This window comes from Haliotis rufescens, unplaced genomic scaffold, assembly GCF_023055435.1.
Source record: "Haliotis rufescens isolate VD_foot unplaced genomic scaffold, xgHalRufe1.0.p SCAF_9, whole genome shotgun sequence".
NCBI lineage: Eukaryota > Metazoa > Mollusca > Gastropoda > Lepetellida > Haliotidae > Haliotis > Haliotis rufescens.
The window spans coordinates 39,157,422-39,178,606 of record NW_025964383.1 but is presented as its reverse complement, the minus strand read 5'-3'; the positions used below and the strand labels follow the sequence as shown (position 1 = coordinate 39,178,606).

General features: G+C 38.6%; 1 protein-coding gene across 1 annotated transcript in view; it reads right to left on the bottom strand.

Annotated features, from left to right (window-relative positions):
* Nucleotides 1-5,361: 5,361 nt before the first annotated feature.
* LOC124139562 (IQCJ-SCHIP1 readthrough transcript protein-like) overlaps nt 5,362-21,185 on the bottom strand; it is a 301,810-nt gene continuing 285,986 nt past the window's right edge. Inside the window, exons 7-11 of the mRNA XM_048391185.1 lie at nt 17,686-17,862; nt 14,066-14,137; nt 13,078-13,195; nt 11,827-11,920; nt 5,362-10,460 (exon numbers count right to left, since the gene is read on the bottom strand). Of these exons, the coding sequence (XP_048247142.1) occupies nt 10,379-10,460; nt 11,827-11,920; nt 13,078-13,195; nt 14,066-14,137; nt 17,686-17,862 (543 nt within the window). The 3' untranslated portion in view covers nt 5,362-10,378. The remainder of the gene's footprint in view (nt 10,461-11,826; nt 11,921-13,077; nt 13,196-14,065; nt 14,138-17,685; nt 17,863-21,185) is intronic.

The following is a 21,185-nucleotide window of genomic DNA, read 5'->3' as shown; positions in this document are numbered from 1 at the left end:
AAAAAAACAGAGTTGAAAGATAAATTTTGTGGTTTATGCTGACAGCCTGAAATGCTTATGTACGACAGATATATTTTTCGAGAATTTAATTGCCAATAATAAAGGGTGCATATAACACACGAGTGAGTATTATACGCGAATATAGCAAGGAAGTGGTGGGTATTATATGCGAATAGGGGTCGGAAGGGGTGCTAATTGGGATTGTTCACTAGCCAATATATTAGCAAATCTCGATGTGGGTGCTTATTAGAGCGGGGCGCTTATTACATCGAATACGGTAACTATGATTTAACTGACGGCACAGACAGTAATGTATTTGTAAAATATTGTCTTAATTTGTGTTGACTATGGCTATGATTACAATGAATTTTATAGCATATGATTTTAATTATGCTGGTGCACTGATAGTTTGTTTGCACCACAATAACTATGTCTGTGCAATGACTACACGTTGTTCCCCAATGCCAAATGTATATATATATATCTTACCCGACAGGGTGAAGATAGAGTGTAGATATTGTACCCTGGATAAGCGAGGATGGTAGCATCTTGGACATACACATTGTTTACTGTGTCAGGTTACTATGCTAAGTTACTATGCTGAATTGATATGTCAATTTTTTATACTAAATTACGATGCTCTGCCAACAGAATCAGTTTTGTTCTGCTAGTTTACACTTATTTTTTTATGTATTGTTAGTTGTCTGTTGTATATTAGTTTACTGAGGATCCAGGTCATGGGCATCTTATATGTTAAACATCTACTTAAATCTCAGGGACCTTAATCAGCGAAAATAGAAGCAGTTACATATTTGCTACTCCGATGGACAAAAAATACTCCAGTACCAAGAGTAAATAATGTTGTTTATTTATTTTTTAGTGCAACACTTGGCAATATCCCAACAATTATTATTTGGCACTATTTATTAGGTTATTTTAAAAAAACAAATGATTGAAATTGTCTTGAATTAAAGAATCCACTATGATGCAAGGGTTGAAATCAGCAGATGTTCATCAATCAGATAAACACTTTGTTCTTTTTTTTCCACCAAAACTTTTCAAAGGTAAACCACTTCAATAAAACAAGAAACAGAACACAAAGAAAATAGAAGAACACACTAAACTCCCACTGAATTTCTAATTTGGTGTGAAGCCCATTTCTGGTGTCCCCCGCCGTGATATTGCTGGAATATTGCTAAAACTCACTCACTCACTCTAATTTGGTATATGAAGGATGCCTGTATTTTTAAAAGTGTTTGCATCAGAACAGTTGTATATATTTTTTAGCTACCTTAATTGATTTACTGCAGGTTTCTAATGAAAGAATCTAGAAGGGTGTTTCGCATATTCGTAATGGCATTGTGCATAACAGTTGAATTTAGCACCAGTTTTGTGTCTCTTTGTAAGAAAACTAGTCTGTAAGTGAGCAGGTGCTTGCTGACAAAGGCACAAAAGGAGAATGATTGGTCACAATGGCTGTGGATTGTACATGGATGGGTGATCATTTTGGAAAAGCAACTCTCTGCTGTGATTGGTTCATCTGTCATTTTACCATTTAATGATGTGCTTCGATCCTCAGACTGTAAATGGTCACTCCAGGAACTGATTGCTTTGCAGACAGCTGTTTTGGAGTCATCCTCATCTTTAGGCTTCAGCATCAGTGCCATCTGTCTTAGGGGTGTCACGATTTGCCAATGTATCGATACATCACGATTACTCTGATGATACAAATAACCTTGTATCAATTGATGTTCTAATTCTTCGGCGCTATTCAAAAAAACAATTTTTTACATTTTAAAATAATTTGCAACATTTTGGGCCAGCGTTATCTTACTCCCATCTCAAAAGAAAATGTTCAATTTTGTTGCATAATGCTATTATAATAAGTCTAAATTGACCAGTCAACCTCTTGTTTGCCTGGCCACATGGAGAAATTCAAGCAGAACAGTACAAGTATCACGATTTGTATCATATTGTGACTTAAGTATGAGTACTGGTCGGGGTATCGATATGTGAGATGGGCATATTGTGACACACCTAATTGTCCTGTTCAGTGTTGTGTGTCAATTTGATTTTATTCATAAATTTTATGCCCTGCAATGGAGCAAGATAATTAATTGTGGCATTTTATTCCTCCGCCATCAGGGATGGGTTGCTGAGTGCCATGTTGCCGCAACACCTCTAACACGTCGGTAATTATCTGTATATTTTGTAAACCAGTTGTACCGGTACATGGGTGACACCAATATATGATCATCTGTATATAGAGCATATATTTTTACCTACAGTTTTAATAAAAATTGCTGATGAGAAAGATTCCTTGTTATTGTGATTTCTTTAACAAGACAGTGCCCAGGTTGCCCAGTGGCCATGCAGAGTTGTGTCCCTTTCATGTACCAGGATCCAATGAGAGTGGATTTGAATCCCAGATCCAACCTGGCTATGATCCTTTGTTTTATTTGTTGTTCTTAGTGCCGAGGCAGGGTAATAACAAGTGTACCATCTGACAACACGACGTGCCCGGAAATCAAACAGACCAGACCCTCCAGACAGACGCTCTATCCACTAGACCACAGATGCGGTCCCTGGGTGCATAGTGCAGGTGGTCCGAGTCTGTTCAACAACAAAGCACAAGATCGACAAACTGAAATAATTTAACTTTTTATTCTTAAAATTATATTGCAATATAGGTGCGAGGTTATGTACACAACATTGTGCCATAACTCTGTACAAAGAAGCTGAACCAAGTTAGCTTCCTGCTACAAGCAGCTACTGTTTACAGGAAAACTACTTCTAACTTCCATTTTCACTAAAGCATGATTTGACCAGTATCTTGAAAAACATTTTTCATCATGCACTCAGTGTCCATTGGCATTTGTCACCACTCGACCCTTCAGTAGCCTGCAAGAATCCACACAACTGGAATACGATGACATGCATCAACCAAGTCAGCGAGCCTGACCATCCTGTTAGTTGCCTCTTATGACAAGCATAGTCGCCTTTTACGGCACGCTATAAGTAGTTTGGTCAAAGAATCCCTCCTAAATATTTGATTTACTTATAGGAATAGTTTGACCTAAGAAAGTGAATCGGAATCTTTTCACCATAATGAATCGTGTGAGGATGTTAACATCCATGTTCTGTCGTATTTAGTAGCATCTGTGTAATTTAAAAGGCAGGACGTCGACTGTTCTGAAGCTTTTTTTGTTAACAGTAGCAAATAACCCTCGAGCCGTCTCGGCTATGCTCGCCTCATTCCGTTTCTGCTCCAGTGACCACACAATGAGTGTAGGCTTATCACATGACCAGACTCGTCTTTTGTTCGTAAACAAATGCACTTATTGTGAAATAAGAACGAGCGGCCCAATGCAAGCCTTTCGGTGCACTTGAGGCAACACATCAAAGTGACCGTATCGCTTATTCTCCATAGGACCTCGATGACAGGATGTGGAGGCTAAATACGCAAATGAAAATAGTTTTTTACGTTTTTGGATATTTTCTCAATGAAACTTAAACTTTTCATGATGTATGTTTATCTAAATGTAACAGATGAAAAACACATGCATGGACTGTGTAAGACGTGACGATGTGACAGAGATATTGTAAGCTAGGCTTTGATAGACACTGGCTTCAAATCTTATCAAGCTGGTATTTAGTATTTTGTAACTCAGCCGTAAAAAACACACACAAGCTTTCTCTTCAATTTGCCCCTAATAAAAAAAACCAGACTATGACAGTTGACTCTGCAGCACTTATGTTGTCGGCTTCACTGTGCGGAGCTCTATTGTTTTGGCTCGAGAACTGAATTGGGCATGTGACGTCATACTTGGAAATTTTTTCATGCATGATTTAAAAACATACAAGACAGTCGACGAAATGTCCATTAAGCAGATGTGATCATCTTCACTCTGCCCATAGTGATGCAATGCAAAATGTTGCAAAAATGTTGCAAAAATGGCCACAATAGGGTCAAGAGTCGCCATTCGGCTTGTCCCTGAATGACACGAGTGGTCACAAATGAGTCCATTGACTGTATGATGAAATCTCAAGATGCCAGCCTAACAACTACTATCAAGAGAAAAGCAGATGAAGAACAGTTATAAAGCAAAAAGCATTTAGTAAGGTTTTCATAGAGGAAATGACAATACTTGAAACAGCTACAGCAAAGGTTTGAAGAAAAAGGATATAAGCAAAAGATACGAAAAACATGATAATGGTACGAGATGTCGGTGGAACAGACAAATGACTTATGCTATTCTTGCCAATGTTGTGTAACTAGTACATCTGATTTGAAACTCGCTAGTCGTATTTGTCGTGGGAGGCGCTAAATATCTCCAGGGTTTGACAAATACCCAATAGGACCAATACTATGAAAAATCAATGGTCCCGCAGAAATGTTGCTAGGCAACTACAAAACATCAGAAAAAGTTTTCACAGCATCGCATAAATATTCCACCAAGTATGTCCTTTCACTGTGCTTTCATAGTTTCCAAGAGTCCAGTTGACTCATTCTTTAGTCTCTAGCCCTTATTAGTGTTTACTTGTCCTTGTCTAGTGGGCCAGCATATTTGTCGGACCCTGTATCTTTATCTAAACAAATGGTTGCCTACGTCAAGATGAGAGTTACACCGATTTCAAAAATAGATTGGGTAAAACAAATGTCGAACAAATTCAACATGTACACCAAAAATATTTTCTTGAAAAATAATTCTCCATATCTGGCAACAAAGTTATATGGAGTGATGAAAGTACCAGTCTATCTACCTACCAGCTACATCCTACGTTCTTCAGCATTTGCAATATGCATTGAATAAACATTTACCATGCCTACACTTGAAGCAGAGAGAGAAAAATGCAAGCCTCATGATTAAAAAATTCAACAATGCATAGGCAATATCATTAATATCAACCTCCATGAGGGACTGGTCTTGAAAACAAGAAAACACAAACCTGAATTAAACAAATGATTCATCCATTAAAAACACAAGATGTGTCAATTATCACCACTGAGTATTAAACTCAAAGTTCAATTGTTATTCAGAGACCATATACTGGTCTCTGTGTAATTCAACATTAAGAAGTAAGGAAATTTTAGTTAAAATAAATATTTTGATTGTTCTAGCTCATACGTACATGATCGTTTGTTTAAATGTTTGTCTTGTATGTCGTTATGTGAGCTCTTAGAAACATATTTGTATTTTAGCTACAGATAGATATGAACTGTGTCCTCTCACACTACAGACCCATGAAGATCCAGGTTAGAATTGGTCTTCAGCAACCCATGCTTGCCGTAAGAGGCGACTAACGGGATCGGGTGGTCAGGCTCGCTGACTTGGTTGATGCATGTAATCGTATCCCTATTGCGTGGAGCGATGATCATCATGTCCATCACTGGATCGTCTGGTCCAGACTCAATTATTTACATGCCGCCATCATAAAGCTGGGATATTGCTGAGTGCGGCGTTAAACAACAAACAAACAAACGTCTCAGATCCCAGCATAAGGACATACAAGATTAACAATACATTCACGAGATAAACATTTGGCAAAATACGTTTGTTCGATGGTGAATTTGAACACACAAACATGTAGGTAGACTTGATAATGCGATGACGTCATGACCAGATAGACACGGAAATACTGGTGTAGAATGAGAAGTGAGCTTGTAACTAACCTGGACACCTGATACCCCATGCAGAGTGTATTCCTCAACCAAACTGATGCAATCACTTCAATTAAGTCAAATTAAATCATAAAAACTTTGCAAACTTCCTTAAATAAACACAGACTTTTTCTCTTTATGGCATACACCCACAATGCACTATCAAGATGGTGCCACAAAGGGAGACAACTTTCGTCTCACCATATTGTTTTGTTTCTACTCTATTACAATCCACTTACAAATTCCTTTGATTCAACATAAATACAGGCAAATCTCACGTTGATGCTTCTGTGGAGAAATACCACGCCCAGCAGAAACTAAAAGTTAAAAACCTACAAACATCAAGATGAAGGTTTGAGTTTTGCATAACAAAATGGTATCACCATGGGTCAATGTACCAACTTGTAAAAACGGAGATACATTTCGAATAAAATACAAAGAGTAAACAGTTGTTAAAAAAACACAATCGTCAACATGAGGACAATGCTTGGCTTGACGGAAACAATGAAAATTCAAATAACAAGACTCGATGAACAAATCACAACCGTAGGACAAATAAAAAGTATAATGACTCCATGCATATCAGCGACAAGACAAATGCATACCAGCGTACAATTATCAACAATATCTGTTTCGTCTGTACAAACAAGTTTCAGGAACCATTTCCATGGTAACTGACACTTCATAACTTACAATCATTGTTCACCGACCATTTTACCCGGCAGTATGTACACACATGAAGTAAACAGTATAAAAAAGTTGTCAAAGACCACATACTCCAAAGCTGACTATTTAACAATTTGCTTAAACAGGTTTAAGCATTCTATGGCACCTTCACTTGGCTGGTTTAAAGTCACATCTCTTGTATCATTGACGACGATCAAGAATTGATTTGTGTATTTTGATTATCAGAGAAATAATCGGAACTGATGCTGTGAAATCAAAGAGATCTGAAATATCAGTCTTTTTAAAATATACACTTATATGTTTATCATTGTTCTAGCATGAAATTAGTTTATTCCACCTATATTTCCTACTGACTATCAGAAATACCAGTATTTGCTAAAATTGTAATTACAATCCTCAATAAAACCGAACAAATATACTTCATTATGCAGGCAATTATGAAAAAATACTAATAGTCAAAAACAATATGATGATCAATTATGTCAAAGAAAACAAATGAAAACAAAACTAAAAACAGTATGATTCAAGTTATCATTTTTAAATTAACAAAATACTTGAGGATTAAGATTCCTTGTTCAATTTCCTCAAATTTTATTTTTAAATTTTAAGGATCTTGCTATTAAGATAAGTGTTTTTTTAAACGTCAGCCATTGAACAATCATACGTTATTAAACGTCTGTACTATACATTTACAATCATACGTAATTAAACGTCTGTACTATACAATACAATCATACTGAATTAAAGAATCCAAAGTATTCAACATCGGAAAATTTACAACCCTCATCAATTAATACGTCAGACTTAGAAATTCTTTTTTTTTAAAAGACTTGTGTATTAATTTTCTTTTTTAACCTTATTCCTACTTTAAAGAGACAAAAATATTTAGTATGCTTTCATTTTCTGTCAGTTATATTCAGTTCCGATTTGTATCACAATTGAAGTATTGCGAACTGGTTCAAATTATAGACCCAAATGCAACTAAAAAATGTGGACGACCATCACTGGATTCTACCTCAGTTTTTAGTAGTCTTGGGCCAGCGAACAAGAGTGAATTTTGAAGGCTGCACGTTTACCCCAACTATCTACCAATGCCATAGAGTGACTGTGTGAGTGAGTATGGCTTTACGCCCATTTTTCAATATTCCAGCAATATCATGGCAGAGGACACCAGAAATGGGCTTCACACATTGTACCCATGTCTGGAATCAAACCTGGGTCTTCGGCATGACGAGTGAACACTTTAACCACTAGGCTACCTGACCGCCCACCAATGCCATAGACATACAGACTCATCAGACGTCGTAGGCACAGTGAATGTTTCGTATCGTCTGAGTGCACTTATTTCGTGTCTCCTCGACTATTTAACACTCATTATCAGGACCCAAAGCAGGATAGACAAAGTCAATCATTTTTAAGCTAACAAATTCAAAAATACTTTAATGACCATATCATAATGTACGATGGTTTGGCGATAAAAAAAGGTGTGACCTTGACATGACAGACAGCGGCATCCGCACTCCTTCCAGCTCAGGCATTGACATAATCAATGCTTTAATCCAGGACAGGCAATATTGGTCGACTTTATCTTGAATAAACTTGACACATTTAACAATCATTGTCTTGTCATCTACGATTCATGACTTATACTACTAAAAACATGTTAAGGACCATATTACTATAGTTAATGTATCAGGCCGTGAGGGAGTAATATATATTGGTTATAACGCAACCAGATGATTTGGATGTTGTTTAATCACAGTTGTATTCCGTGAGTGGGAGAATTGAGATTCTGATAAGGGAATTGGAGGAATTTTTTGTCACTGCAGTCATAGAGAGGGCCTTGTTTTATATGTCTTATCTAACACATATACACGACAGGTCTATACTTCATCGCACAACACGTGCCAGGGGAATTTGGGTACATAGGTTTGCAACATTTCACACTCACTTCATCATTGCATATTTACAAATAGTAACCATAGCAACGAGTAACCGTGGTACACAGTAACAGTATCCATGGCTATAGTATTCATGGTTACTTGATAGAAACCACAGTAACCATGGCAACACCTCCTAGCTGGTAACCATAGCATCTGTGGCAACATGTTGCCTGATAGTGCCCATAGCAATGAGTAACCAGGGCACATAGCAACAGTATCCATAGCAACGCTTTGCTGAAGATTCACGGATTGGACAAGAACGTTCTCAACTTTAATCTGACTTCCCTCCATTACTGTAAATCTTCCAATAACCCAGAATTACTTACACCTTGTTTCTAAGAACCCACCTTCTAACACATTCTAACATGAACAACACAAATTTTGTTGCTCTCAAACCCGCTTCACACATCTCATTCCTTGTCACAAGGCAAATATTCACACTGCCAATGGAACAGAAATAATGCATCAAAATATCAAATATGGAAACTGTACAGGAAGCGAGATTCAGTTCATGTACCTCACAAATCAATGTCTTCAGGCCATAGTGTGATAATATACTACTCAAAATAGGTTAAAGAACACCCACAATTGAAAGGCTGTGTGGTGCAATACCCACCAGCCATGACAGATGACCTGTAGTCATATCAAGAATCAGACATTCTTTAACTTTCTCTTGAGTAGTATACATTACTGATTAAATTTGAATTCTTAAAGTTGGCAGACTTCAAACTCAAAATGAAATTAACAGTTAACCAGACAAGTACATGGAAGCTGTGTTTGCAAAACCAACACAAACTTGTTATATAAACCTATCCTTTGTTTCGGGGACTGAAAATACGTAACGGCCATCATGACATGCACATGGGTACCGAAACATTGACACACGGACGAATGTTAAAACCTGTTTGTAACAGTAACACCCCACTGCTCCACCATCGCCCTTCTGACAGCATTCAGTCCACCATCACTATACACACAATATTCAATAGTTATACCTTGAAATAAAGCTCAACCTTTCCTCACAAAACTCTACATGTGTTACAAAACAGCGCTGTAACCCTTTCACATCTGTTACAACATAATGCTGTGATACTTTCACATCTGTTACAACATAATGCTGTAACACTTTCACATCTGTTACAACATAATGTTGTAACCCTTTCACATCTGTTACAACATAATGTTGTAACCCTTTCAGATGTTACAACATAATGCTGTAACCCTTTCACATCTGTCACAACAATGTTGTAACTCTTTCACGTCTGTTACAATGCTGTAACCCTTTCACTTCTGTTACAACATAATGTTGTAACCCTTTCACACCTGTTACAACATAATGTTGTAACCCTTTCACACCTGTTACAACATAATGCTGTAACACTTTCACATCTGTCACAACAATGCTGTAACCCTTTCACATCTGTTACAACAATGTTGCAACCCTTTCACATCTGTTACAATGCCGTAACCCTTTCACATCTGTTACAACATAATGCTGTAACCCATTCACATCTGTTACAACAATGCTGTAACCCTTTCACATCTGTTACAATTGCGTAACACTTTCACATCTGTTACAACAATGTTGCAACCCTTTCACATCTGTTACAACATAATGCTGTAACACTTTCACATCTGTTACAACAATGCTGTAACCTTTTCACATTTGTCACAACAATGCTGTTACACTTTCACATCTGTTACAACAATGCTGTAACCCTTTCACATCTGTTACAATGCCGTAACCCTTTCACATCTGTTACAACAATGTTGCAACCCTTTCACATCTGTTACAATGCCGTAACCCTTTCACATCTGTTACAACAATGTTGTAACCCTTTCACATCTATTACAACACAACTCTGTAGCATGTTCACATTACAATATAACACTGTAATGGCTTCACAATTGTTCCAATACAGCGCTGTAGCTTTCACATCTGTTGGAACATAACACTTCACTGCTTCACGGTGGTCCTGCCTGTCACACACTGTCAAATATTTGCCACTATTGTCTTGTACACACTCTCCGCACACTAAAACGGAGGACCTAAAACAGCTGGCCTTCAACAAGGCCCGAGTAATCTTCATTTTTTCCGCGGTCTGTTATGATTACTGGAGCTTGGAGAGTTGTTATTCGTAGCCTGCTGTGCAACCTCTTGTGCTCGTCTGGAAATAAATATGATAATCACAATATTGATATGCTAATTAAAAGATAAAATCGGAATCTAAGGACCTGGCCATTTATTATTCTGGGTGCTGGGATTTTTTAACAGTTTGTTCCCGAAAATTGAAGACAAAAATAATTTGGCTCAGCTCTTACCCTTCTCAACAATAATTGTAACTGGATATGCTGGATGTTCACAAAAACAGTGATGTGGGCACTAAATTTATAGAGTGATTTTTTTAAATGACTGAAATTCATTTTTGAGCATTCAAAATATTTACATAAAACACAGCACAATACATCAAAATATGAATTTGCATATAGACTTTCTAACATATTATATGCACTTCCCCGCCTAGATATTGCTGGAATATTGCTAAAAGCGGCGTAAAACCATACTCACTCACTATATGCACTTCATTCAAATTTTTAGCATATGCCTTGCAAACCACATTTCTTAACTTTCATCTGAATTCTAAAAAACATTTACCGATTCTGATATGAAACAATTCAAACTGTAACATATTTTCTTCTCAAAACCTAAACTTTCAAAATGCTCAAACTGTAAGCAAAATAATGAACATAACAAATACAAAACTGAGAATAAAATAGTCCAAAACATTTTAAAAAACCAATGTCTCTAAACTCTAACAACTGTATCATAGCGTAAGGACACGAGTCTCAGCATGAAGCTGGAAGTTGAATGGAAACCAGGGGAGGATTTAACACAGAAAATAGCATTTAAAAATGGCAAAATTATGAACACATGGTGCACAGAACATGTACTACAAACAAAATTTATATTTCAAATGATACACAGCATAATGGTGTTTTTCGAACTTGTATCAAGACTGGTATATGATATTAACTCACAATATTCCAAACATGAAGTTGAATTGAAAAGCTCTACAAGTATGAGATTCAATGCTCCTGGTAGCCTTTGCATAGGATATATGAACTGCCTCCAAGTGAGATTGGTGCGATTTTCTTTAACATTTGTCAAGGTCGAAAACATTCAATAATTACTCCCTTTCTTATCATGTTTATAATGAAATACAAAATAAAAAATGATTTTATTTTTTTAAAAATTTAAAGTGATTTCTTGTAATTTGTGTCGGAGAAATAAAATATAAATATATTGAATGAATGTTTTTAAAGTCAAAGGATTACATCCAGACAAGGGGAAATGAATACTGTTATCCCAATTTTAATTGTATTCTTTTGTGAAATTTTGGTTGGTAGATTTGAAAACAGGTACTTAATAAGATAAGGAATTGACTTTGACTGAGATTTTACAAAGTTCCGCCAGTATGCTGCGTGTTTCTGATGCAAAAAAGAAAAAGCAAGTTGCAAAGTACCGTGGTCTACCTGCTGAGGTCCTCAATATCCACAAGCATGGAGTCCTGCTCCATGTGCAGGTCGTCCCTCTCCATCAACATCTGGACCAACTCCTCGTTCAGACCTAGCAACATAATGATGTACACATGATACCGTATATAGCGAGTTTTTCGTACCTGGAATTAGACCAACCCAGAAACATAATCGTGGCGAACTGGGATTCGAACCAATGATCATAGACTTCCGGTTTTCCCAAGGGATGTCACTCTGCAGAGCAAACTGCAGCGCCTCAGACTATAAGGGTCACCCGTAACCCCACATAACTTCCTTGCTAGCCCAACAAAGTATTTAATATATATCACGGTCTGTCAGTTTAGTGAGTGAGAGGGTATGGTTTTACGCTGCTTTTAGCAATATTCCAGCAATATCACGGCGGGGGACACCAGAAATGGGCTTCACACATTGTACCCATGTCGGGAATCGAACCCGGGTCTTCGGTGTGACGAGCTTAAGCTTTAACCACTAGGCTACGCCCCCTCTGTCAATTTAATGAGGAAACCCAAAGTGATGCAGGTCAGATGCAGGTCACCTAAGGAACATTGGATTCTAACCTACAACCAGCACAAGCTCCTCACAGCGATAGCCTGTTCGCCGAGCTCTCAAAACTGACGCTGCCACCAGTCAAAGCTCCCAACTATGATAGCTACAACCATGCTTGGAGTTGAACTCGCTGTCGACTGACGATTATGTTGACAAACAAGTGATGACTGCCATGACACTGAATACTCTTACCACAGCTAAATTATTTTCTTTGTTTACCAATTTGAATTTCTATTTGATTTCAACTTTCATTGGTATGGTAAGAATTTGAGGGGGGAGTTGGGTGATTTTCCGTTAGTCTGCAATCTCGAACCAATCTGATTAAACAAAAAATAAGCAAATTCAACTGGGAAATATGGTCAGTCGTAAACCGTTTAAAAATTAACTGTATTGGCATTCCCAAAGACATAAACGTTACTACACTTGGATTAGAGGGCAAATTTCAAGATTCTTGTAATGGCCGTCCCACACTGGTGGCAGCTATGTTACCAAGATGTTACCAAGATGTAACGGAGGTGTCACGCGCTGGAAAGGAGCTGGACCCTGACATGGCTAAGGGAAGCAACTCTTCACACTGAGCAGCAGAGTTGTGTCCCCTTAGACCACAAGGGCTAAGTCAGATAAGTGACAGTAGTACCAGTGATTCAGTCTAAACTGTATAGACCAGAGCAAGAGTCTCACCCTCTATCTGGGTGTGAAGGTCATTGACGAGGACTTGTAATTGAGCTAAATTCATGTCGAGTAGCACCTTCTTGTTGATTTTGCGGCGACGCCCATCTCCAAGGCTGGGAATACCCACCTGAAAACATCAGTAGGTCTTCACTTGACAAGCATTAGTTACACACCAATCTAATAACTGAACAACACAGAAGGTGAGCAGGGCTCACTAGTACCCCCGACTTCGACTCAAACATATTTCTAAGTACAAATCATGAAAAAAAGCGATCTTTTCTCAGGAAAAATCCACTTATTGAAATCTGCAGTGCCCCCCTTCTATTAGTTTGGAAACTGTTCATGAAAAGAATCCATGAAGCAGGTTTCAAGGTATAGGTAGCACAAAGTTTAGGTAAAAAAAAATAATTTTCTTGTTCAGGAAATCCAAATATTGAAATCAGACTTTGTACTGCCCCTCTCCTATATGTATTAACAGTGTTTACCAAGTTTGAAAAGAATCTATGCAGTAGTTTTCAAGTCGCACAATAAAATGTCCTCGGAAGGATGGACGGACAGCCAGACGGAATTCCTTGGTATATCTATATACCCCAACCCTTTTAGGTGGAGGTATAATAATGCACTGTGGATATTATCAACAATTTCAAGAACATCATATTCAGTAACCCTTCTTTCTTTTTCTCGTGTTCTAGTATGATTATGAATAAAGCCTTACCCTGGTTTTCATAGACATATAGACACATGTTTACTGCAGTAGCTGTAGTCCCCAACAAACCAATGTGTATTGATATATTTGGTATTAGTTAGCTCTGAGTGTAATATATAACAAAAAATATTCAGTCATCAATATTAGTAATAAGTGAAAATGAAATACAGGAATTCGTTTGCCATGTTTCCTTTGTAAGGATATCTGCAGAGAACCTAGACTTGTGAAATGTCTGTGTGTGACAGTCATGACTCACCATATGTCAAGACTGTTCACCATGTCACAACTCACCATATCTGCTATAGGAGATTTCTTTTTAAGCTGTTTTTCCACTTCAAGTTGCATGTGGGCCATCGTGCAAGCCTGGAAACAGAAAACAGATCCACTGCAATAGTAGCACCAGCGACGACATGGTGGCCTGCGAATACATCTACAGCAACAGCACCATGGTGGCCTGGGAATACACCTACAGCAACAACAGCACCATGGTGGCCTGAGAGTACACCTACAGCAACATGGTGGCCTGAGAATACACCTACAGCAACAACAGCACCATGGAGGCCTGAGAGTACACCTACAGCAACAACAGCACCATGGTGGACTGAGAGTACACCTACAGCAACAACAGCACCATGGTGGCCTGAGAATACACCTACAGCACCATGGTGGCCCGAGAATACACCTACAGCACCATGGTGGCCTGAGAATACACCTACAGCAATGACAGCACCATGGTGGCCTGAGAATACACCTACATCAACAACAGCACCATGGTGGCCTGCGAATACACCTACAGCAACAACAGCACCATTGTGGCCTGTGAATACACCTACAGCAACAACAGCAACATGGTGGCCTGAGAATACATCTACAGCAACAACAGCAACATGGTGGCCTGAGAATACACCTACAGCAACAACAGCACCATGGTGGCCTGAGAATACACCTACATCAACAACAGCAACATGGTGGCCTGAGAATACACCTACAGCAACAACAGCAACATGGTGGCCTGAGAATACACCTACAGCAACAACAGCACCATGGTGGCCTGAGAATACACCTACAGCATCAAATACAGTAAATTCTGTTTATAACGAACATGCTAATAACGAACTGACGGATATAACGAACTGTTATTTGTTGTCCCATTCATAAGCTGTGTGTGCTGCATATATGCTTATAACAAACTACAGTTATAACAAACTAAAATTAGTGGTCCCTTTAAGTTTGTTTACTGTACTTGGAAACATTGCATATTTTACAACTGATTAGAGTATGACTGAGCGAATGTTGTTTAACGCGGCAGTCAGCAATTCCAGCTTTATCACAGAGGCTGTCAACAACTGAGTCTGGGCCAGGCAAACCAGTGACAATACACATGGTAACCTTAACCTCTGCATAGAAAACAATGCCCAGCAGAACAGGAAACACAAGTCATGTTTTTATCTCAAATATCAAATCTGTATTGACCAAGTTTATTTGTTAGCACCCGTTCATTTACCTGAAAGGATACGATGTAATTTTTTCTGCAGAAGACAAACACGTTTTGATTGCAAATGTGGGGATTGTGTTTTCACTGGTGACATCCCTCATTCGCTTAATAGACGGGGTATATAAATTAGCATCAATTTTGAAGGCTTGTACAGTGGGGTCGCCCATACGGCGGCGATATACGGCATATATATGGGAGGGCAGTTACCGGTTACCGGACACAAGACATACACTTCCTGGCGACATCCCACACACTGTATACGAAATAATGAGCTTCAAAACCGACATTTCTTTAACTTTTCCACCCACACATGATTCAAGCATGTTTTCCATGTGGGTTCAGAACACAGCATGGTTACAAGTAAACCTGGCATTGTGTTTCAAATATTCAAGACACACTATCATGTTATCGCTTATCTCATTGATTTTGCTCAGTCGTGGACACAGATAGCAACAGAAGGGTTTTAACTTGATGAAAAATTAAACCAGTTGGTTCTCAGCTGGTGGGGAGTGGATGCTGTATTTCTAGGTTGGAAATGTGTGCTGCTTAGGCTAAAAAAATAAATAGTCTTGGTTCTCAGGCACCCCCCCCCCCCCCCCCCCCCCCGCATCATCATAAAGTTCGCAGAACGTTTAAGTTTTTATTTCCATTTTTAAAAAAAATTAAAAAATCCTTAAATATTCCAAGTCCAAAGGTAGTCAAATACTGTATTCAAGCATTTTACTCATCATTTCCCAGGTTCAGTGTACGCAACTGTTTATTTTGTTACACAACTGTTTATTTGGTTACACAACTGTTTATTTGGTTACACAACTGTTTATTTGGTTACACACTAGTTTGAAAAAAAACCAAACAAAACCCAAACACCAACAAAAAAACACCGCCCACCCGCCCGAACTATATTTTCAAAAAGCCATTGCCCGAGAACCAGTTCTTTTATTTTTTTAAGCCTGGTGTATCTGAATGGTTCAGTAGGCTTCAAGGCAGAAACAACTTTGTTTTCTGGGTTGCATGTTTTCGGTCACTGCCTCAATACACTAATATTTTTCTGTGAAAGGAGTGAGTGAGTGAATATGGTTTTACGCCGCTTTTAGCAATATTCCAGCAATATGGAAAATGGGCTTCACACATTGTACCCATATGGGGAATCGAACACAGGCCTTCAACGTGACAAGCGAACGCATTAACCACTAGGCTACCCCACCGCCCCATTCTGTGAAAGGAACACCCTGACAAAGTAAATAGGTTTCACAACCTAGATTTTTCAAGACACCCAGCATGTACAATGAACAAATAATTTCTTTTGGTCAACAGACATGCTAAACACATTGCAAAAGTTTGGGCCTTACAATTAAGGAATCTAGGAAATATCAGGAAGTATCTTACCAGGGAATCTACTATCATCCCTGTTCTCTCCCTTGTCATAGCCAGGCTAGATTATTGCTATAGTCTTCTGGCAGGTGCACCAAAATCAATTACAAAGTAGCTTCAACGTGTTCAAAACACAGCTGCTAGGATTGTCACGCGCTGTAGCCAGTATCATCACCTCTGTGCTTTACAGCTTCCACTGGCTTCCAGTTCATCAGAAAATAAGTTACAAAATTCTCTGTATTTTCTACAGATGCCTGTCCCGTAATACTCAACTATATTTGTGTGACCTGCTTACCAGATACACTCCAAAAAGATCTCTGAGATCTGAATCTAAACTCCTTTGGACTCTTCCATCAACCAAAACTGTGAACTATGGCCATCAGTCTTTCTCTTTCGTCAGTGCCAAAGAGTGGAATAACCTCCCTCTACGACTGAGACAGTCTCTAAGCTTTCCACTCTTCAAGTTTCGCCTAAGATCTCATCTGTTCCTTTCAAGATTAACTTTTTTCACTGTGACTGTGCGCTTCGAGCAGTGATGTGCGATAGAAGTTGACTATTAGTAGTAGTAGTAGTAGTAGTAGTAATAGTAGTTGGGCCTACCTGTGCTAGTTGCACATACCTGGGCTAGTAGTAGTAGTAGTAGTAATAGTAGTTGGGCCTATCTGTGCTAGTTGCACCTACCTGTGCTAGTTGCACCTACCTGGGCTAGTAGTAGTAGTAGTAGTAGTAGTTATAGTAGTTGGGCCTACCTGTGCTAGTTGCACCTACCTGGGCTAGTTGCACCTACCTGTGCTAGTTGCACCTACCTGGGCTAGTTGCACCTACCTGGGCTAGTTGCACCTACCTGGGCTAGTAGTAGTAGTAGTAGTAGTAGTAATAGTAGTTGGGCCTACCTGTGCTAGTTGCACCTACCTGTGCTAGTTGGGCCTACCTGTGCTAGTTGGGCCTACCTGGGCTAGTTGGGCCTACCTGTGCTAGTTGCACCTACCTGGGCTAGTTGCACCTACCTGGGCTAGTTGCACCTACCTGGGCTAGTTGCACCTACCTGGGCTAGTGCTAGTTTGGCTTCTTCCTGGAGTCTGGCCTGTTTCTTAAAGAAGTCCTCATCATCTTCCACGAGTATGGAGGGAAGTGGATGGCCGGACTTGGTGCTGGACTTGGACTTGGAGGCAGACTTGGAGCCTGGCTCCAGGGACTGGCAACCACTGGTGACAGGTTTTGGCTGAAACATGGAAGAGTAACATGAGTGACTGAGTTTTTAGATCACTTTTAGCAATATTCCTGCAACATGACCATGCAGGGGACACCAGGGCCTAGATTTTCGAAACGATCTTAGCTAAGATAAATCTTAACAACTTACGTTCAAAGATAAGATATCTTAAGGTTAAGATAAGATAGATTTTCGAAACTATCGTAAACCTGTCGCAGATCGTTCAGAGTTACGATACCTGTCGTAACTCTGACAGAGAACTCATTTGTGTTAGAGATTGAAAAAGCGGGGTGTTTCCCAGTGACGTCACGGGGATTTCCCAGCTGCATATATATGCGTTCAGCATTTAACATGCGTGTTCAAGTCTGATGTTAAGTGATGTATACTGTTTATTTTTATGTTTATGTCAAAAGTCAAGTTTATATTAGTGTAAACACCAACATTATACGTGGAAACACTCAAAACAAAAATTGTTCAGGAAGCAGCGCACCCACAAGCAAGTTTATATGATAATCTAAGCTTGTTAAGTTTGTTTTGTTACTTATGTATCCAATATATTTCACGAATAAACCAAGGACTTAAATACAATATCAAGCTATTAGTATTTAGATGATGAAATTATTTTTTTATCTATCTAGATCCATAATTATTTTCAAAATTTAAAAGTGACACTAATTTTCGTTCGCAAAGAGAGATAATTTCGGAATTGTCAAGTTATGTTGTCTCATGGAACACGCCACAAGTTAACGTGAACATACATATAATGTAGTCATTTTCTATCCTTTTAAATTAAGTAGAGCTAATGAACTGATTTGTCTTATTTCATTTAAATCTGGCTGAGGAGCGAAATACTTTGTAATGTGTCAAATCTATTCCAGAACGTAGTTCAATGATGTTTGGCTTGTCTGACAGAATTGCTGAGGATCATTTACTATTGTTTGTCCGTTGACCCTATACGTTACAACGATTTTATTGTCTGAATGGTCTCAAGGATATCTATATTTTTGTAAAACATAAAACGGGAAGATGTACCTAGACTTAAATATTAAAAAGACCAAAATATTTTAAAACCGGTTTATTGAATGCAAAGATTATTGTGTTGAAAATGTGTATTTTATGTTGATCAGTAAATTTCATTCAATAAACATATATTTGAATGTGAATTTTGGACAATGTGCAATCTATGCTACATTTTGACGAGAACCAGAACGAGCATGGGAACTCATTTTTTATTTGATTTGTCGATACAAAAATCTGTGCTTAACTTTTGCTGTCAAAATTTCAGTAAATTGTTATATTTATTAGGGAATACATCTATATGCCGTTAATCACCTGTTTTTAAAGAATGCAATTGTTCAACAGACAGTTTTTAATCACTTTTTATCAAATATTTGTCTTTTAAGAGGATATAGATAACGTAGGTATTGAATTTAAAACGAAACAAATTACAATTACTTTTGCAAGAAAAATATTAGATATTGTATACAAATATTTGATCACATGTATTTCCTTGTTAAGTCAATAAATACTACACTGTATAGTTAAAATTCAATTATTAAAACCACCCGTCCCACACGATTTTAGATTTAAAAACTTATGCGAAACCTTTATGGTTGTTTTTACATATGTAGATTGATATAATTTTATAAAATGCGAAAATAAAGACTAAAGCATTGACACAAATGCGACTCAGAAAATATAACAGCGGAAATCTGCGGTTTATGAAAACTGTACCATTGAGCAAGGTGTCCCGGGCGAATACAAAGGGAAACCACTCTCAACTAGAGTTTGAACTAAGATTAGCTCCCCCTAAACTATCAATAAGGTCACGGTCATTACTGTAGCCTGCCGACACCTTCCGTTTTTATCCTTCCCAAATTATCGAAAAGGTATGTTGTTTCACACTTCTTCAGCATGGACTTGGATAGAAAAATAATGTAAGCTATCGACTCCACAGTTATGTGTATTGCTGTCGCAATTAAGAACATTTTTGACGTGAAATCCTTGATGCGTTCTTCGTGTTTTCGAATTGTCAATTTGAATCACTCAGTTTTACAAAATGAAATGTCAATGTTTGAACGTAAAGCGGACTAGTTGTTTGGCACAATATCTATGGAAAAGTATGCCGCCATCTTGTATGAAGATAAAATAAACTTACGACAGGTATAGAGCTATCTTAGATTTACGACAAACTTAAGATATCTTAGGGCTATGATAGTTTCGAAAATAGGCTACGATAGCCTACGATTTCCTTACGACAACTTTACGATAATCTTAGGGCTAAGATCGTTTCGAAAATCTAGGCCCAGGAATGGGCTTCACACATTGCACCCATGTTGAGAATGGAACCCGGGTCTTCGGTGTGACGAGTGAACGTTTTAACCACTTGGCTACCCCACTACCCCAAAAGACACGATGGGGATACTGAACTCTCTGACAGCACCATTCTATAGTGAAGCCTCACAGAGCACCGCCTTAGGGATAAAGGTCAGCCTGACGGCTTGATCTGTTTGGTGTCTTCATAGCTGACTGACTGAGTATTTCAGTTAAATCACGGTGTGTCAGCTTCATGTTGGAGGCCAGGCCAAAGTGATGCCGGTCTCAGACGTCTACCCACTTGGTTAAGCCCAGGACCAGGGTATAGTGCTGATAAAATTTGCAACATAATCGATCGTGACAGTTGGTGTGTTACCACTGCAGAAACTTACTGAACACATTCTTACCATCTGGTACCCATAATACAGCTGGTGTTACCATGACAACTGAACATATTCTTACCATCTGGTACCCATAATACAGCTGGTGTTACCATGACAACTAACTGAACACATTCTTACCATCTGGTACCCATAATACAGCTGGTGTTACCATGACAACTGAACATATTCTTACCATCTGGTACCCATAATACAGCTGGTGTTACCATGACAACAAGCTGAACACATTCTTCCAATCAGGTACCCATAATACAACTTGTGTTACCATGACAACAACTAACGGCGCACCTTTATTAAATGTGGAAAGGATGTTTCAACCAGCTATGTTGCCAACTAATGTATATGTAGTATATGAAAGATGGTCTGGGTTCAAACTGACAACAAGCTGATCATTGCTGCATCGATGCCAGGGGTCAGACTGAAGGTCACAACGAGTGGGATTTACATCAAATGAGTGAGTGAGTGAGTTTGGTTTTACGCCGCTTTTAGCAATATTCCAGCAATATCACGGCGGGTGACACCAGAAATGGGCTTCACACATTGTACCCATGTCGGGATACGAGCCCGGGTCTTCAGTGTGACGAGCGAACGCTTTAACCACTAGGCTACCCAACCGCC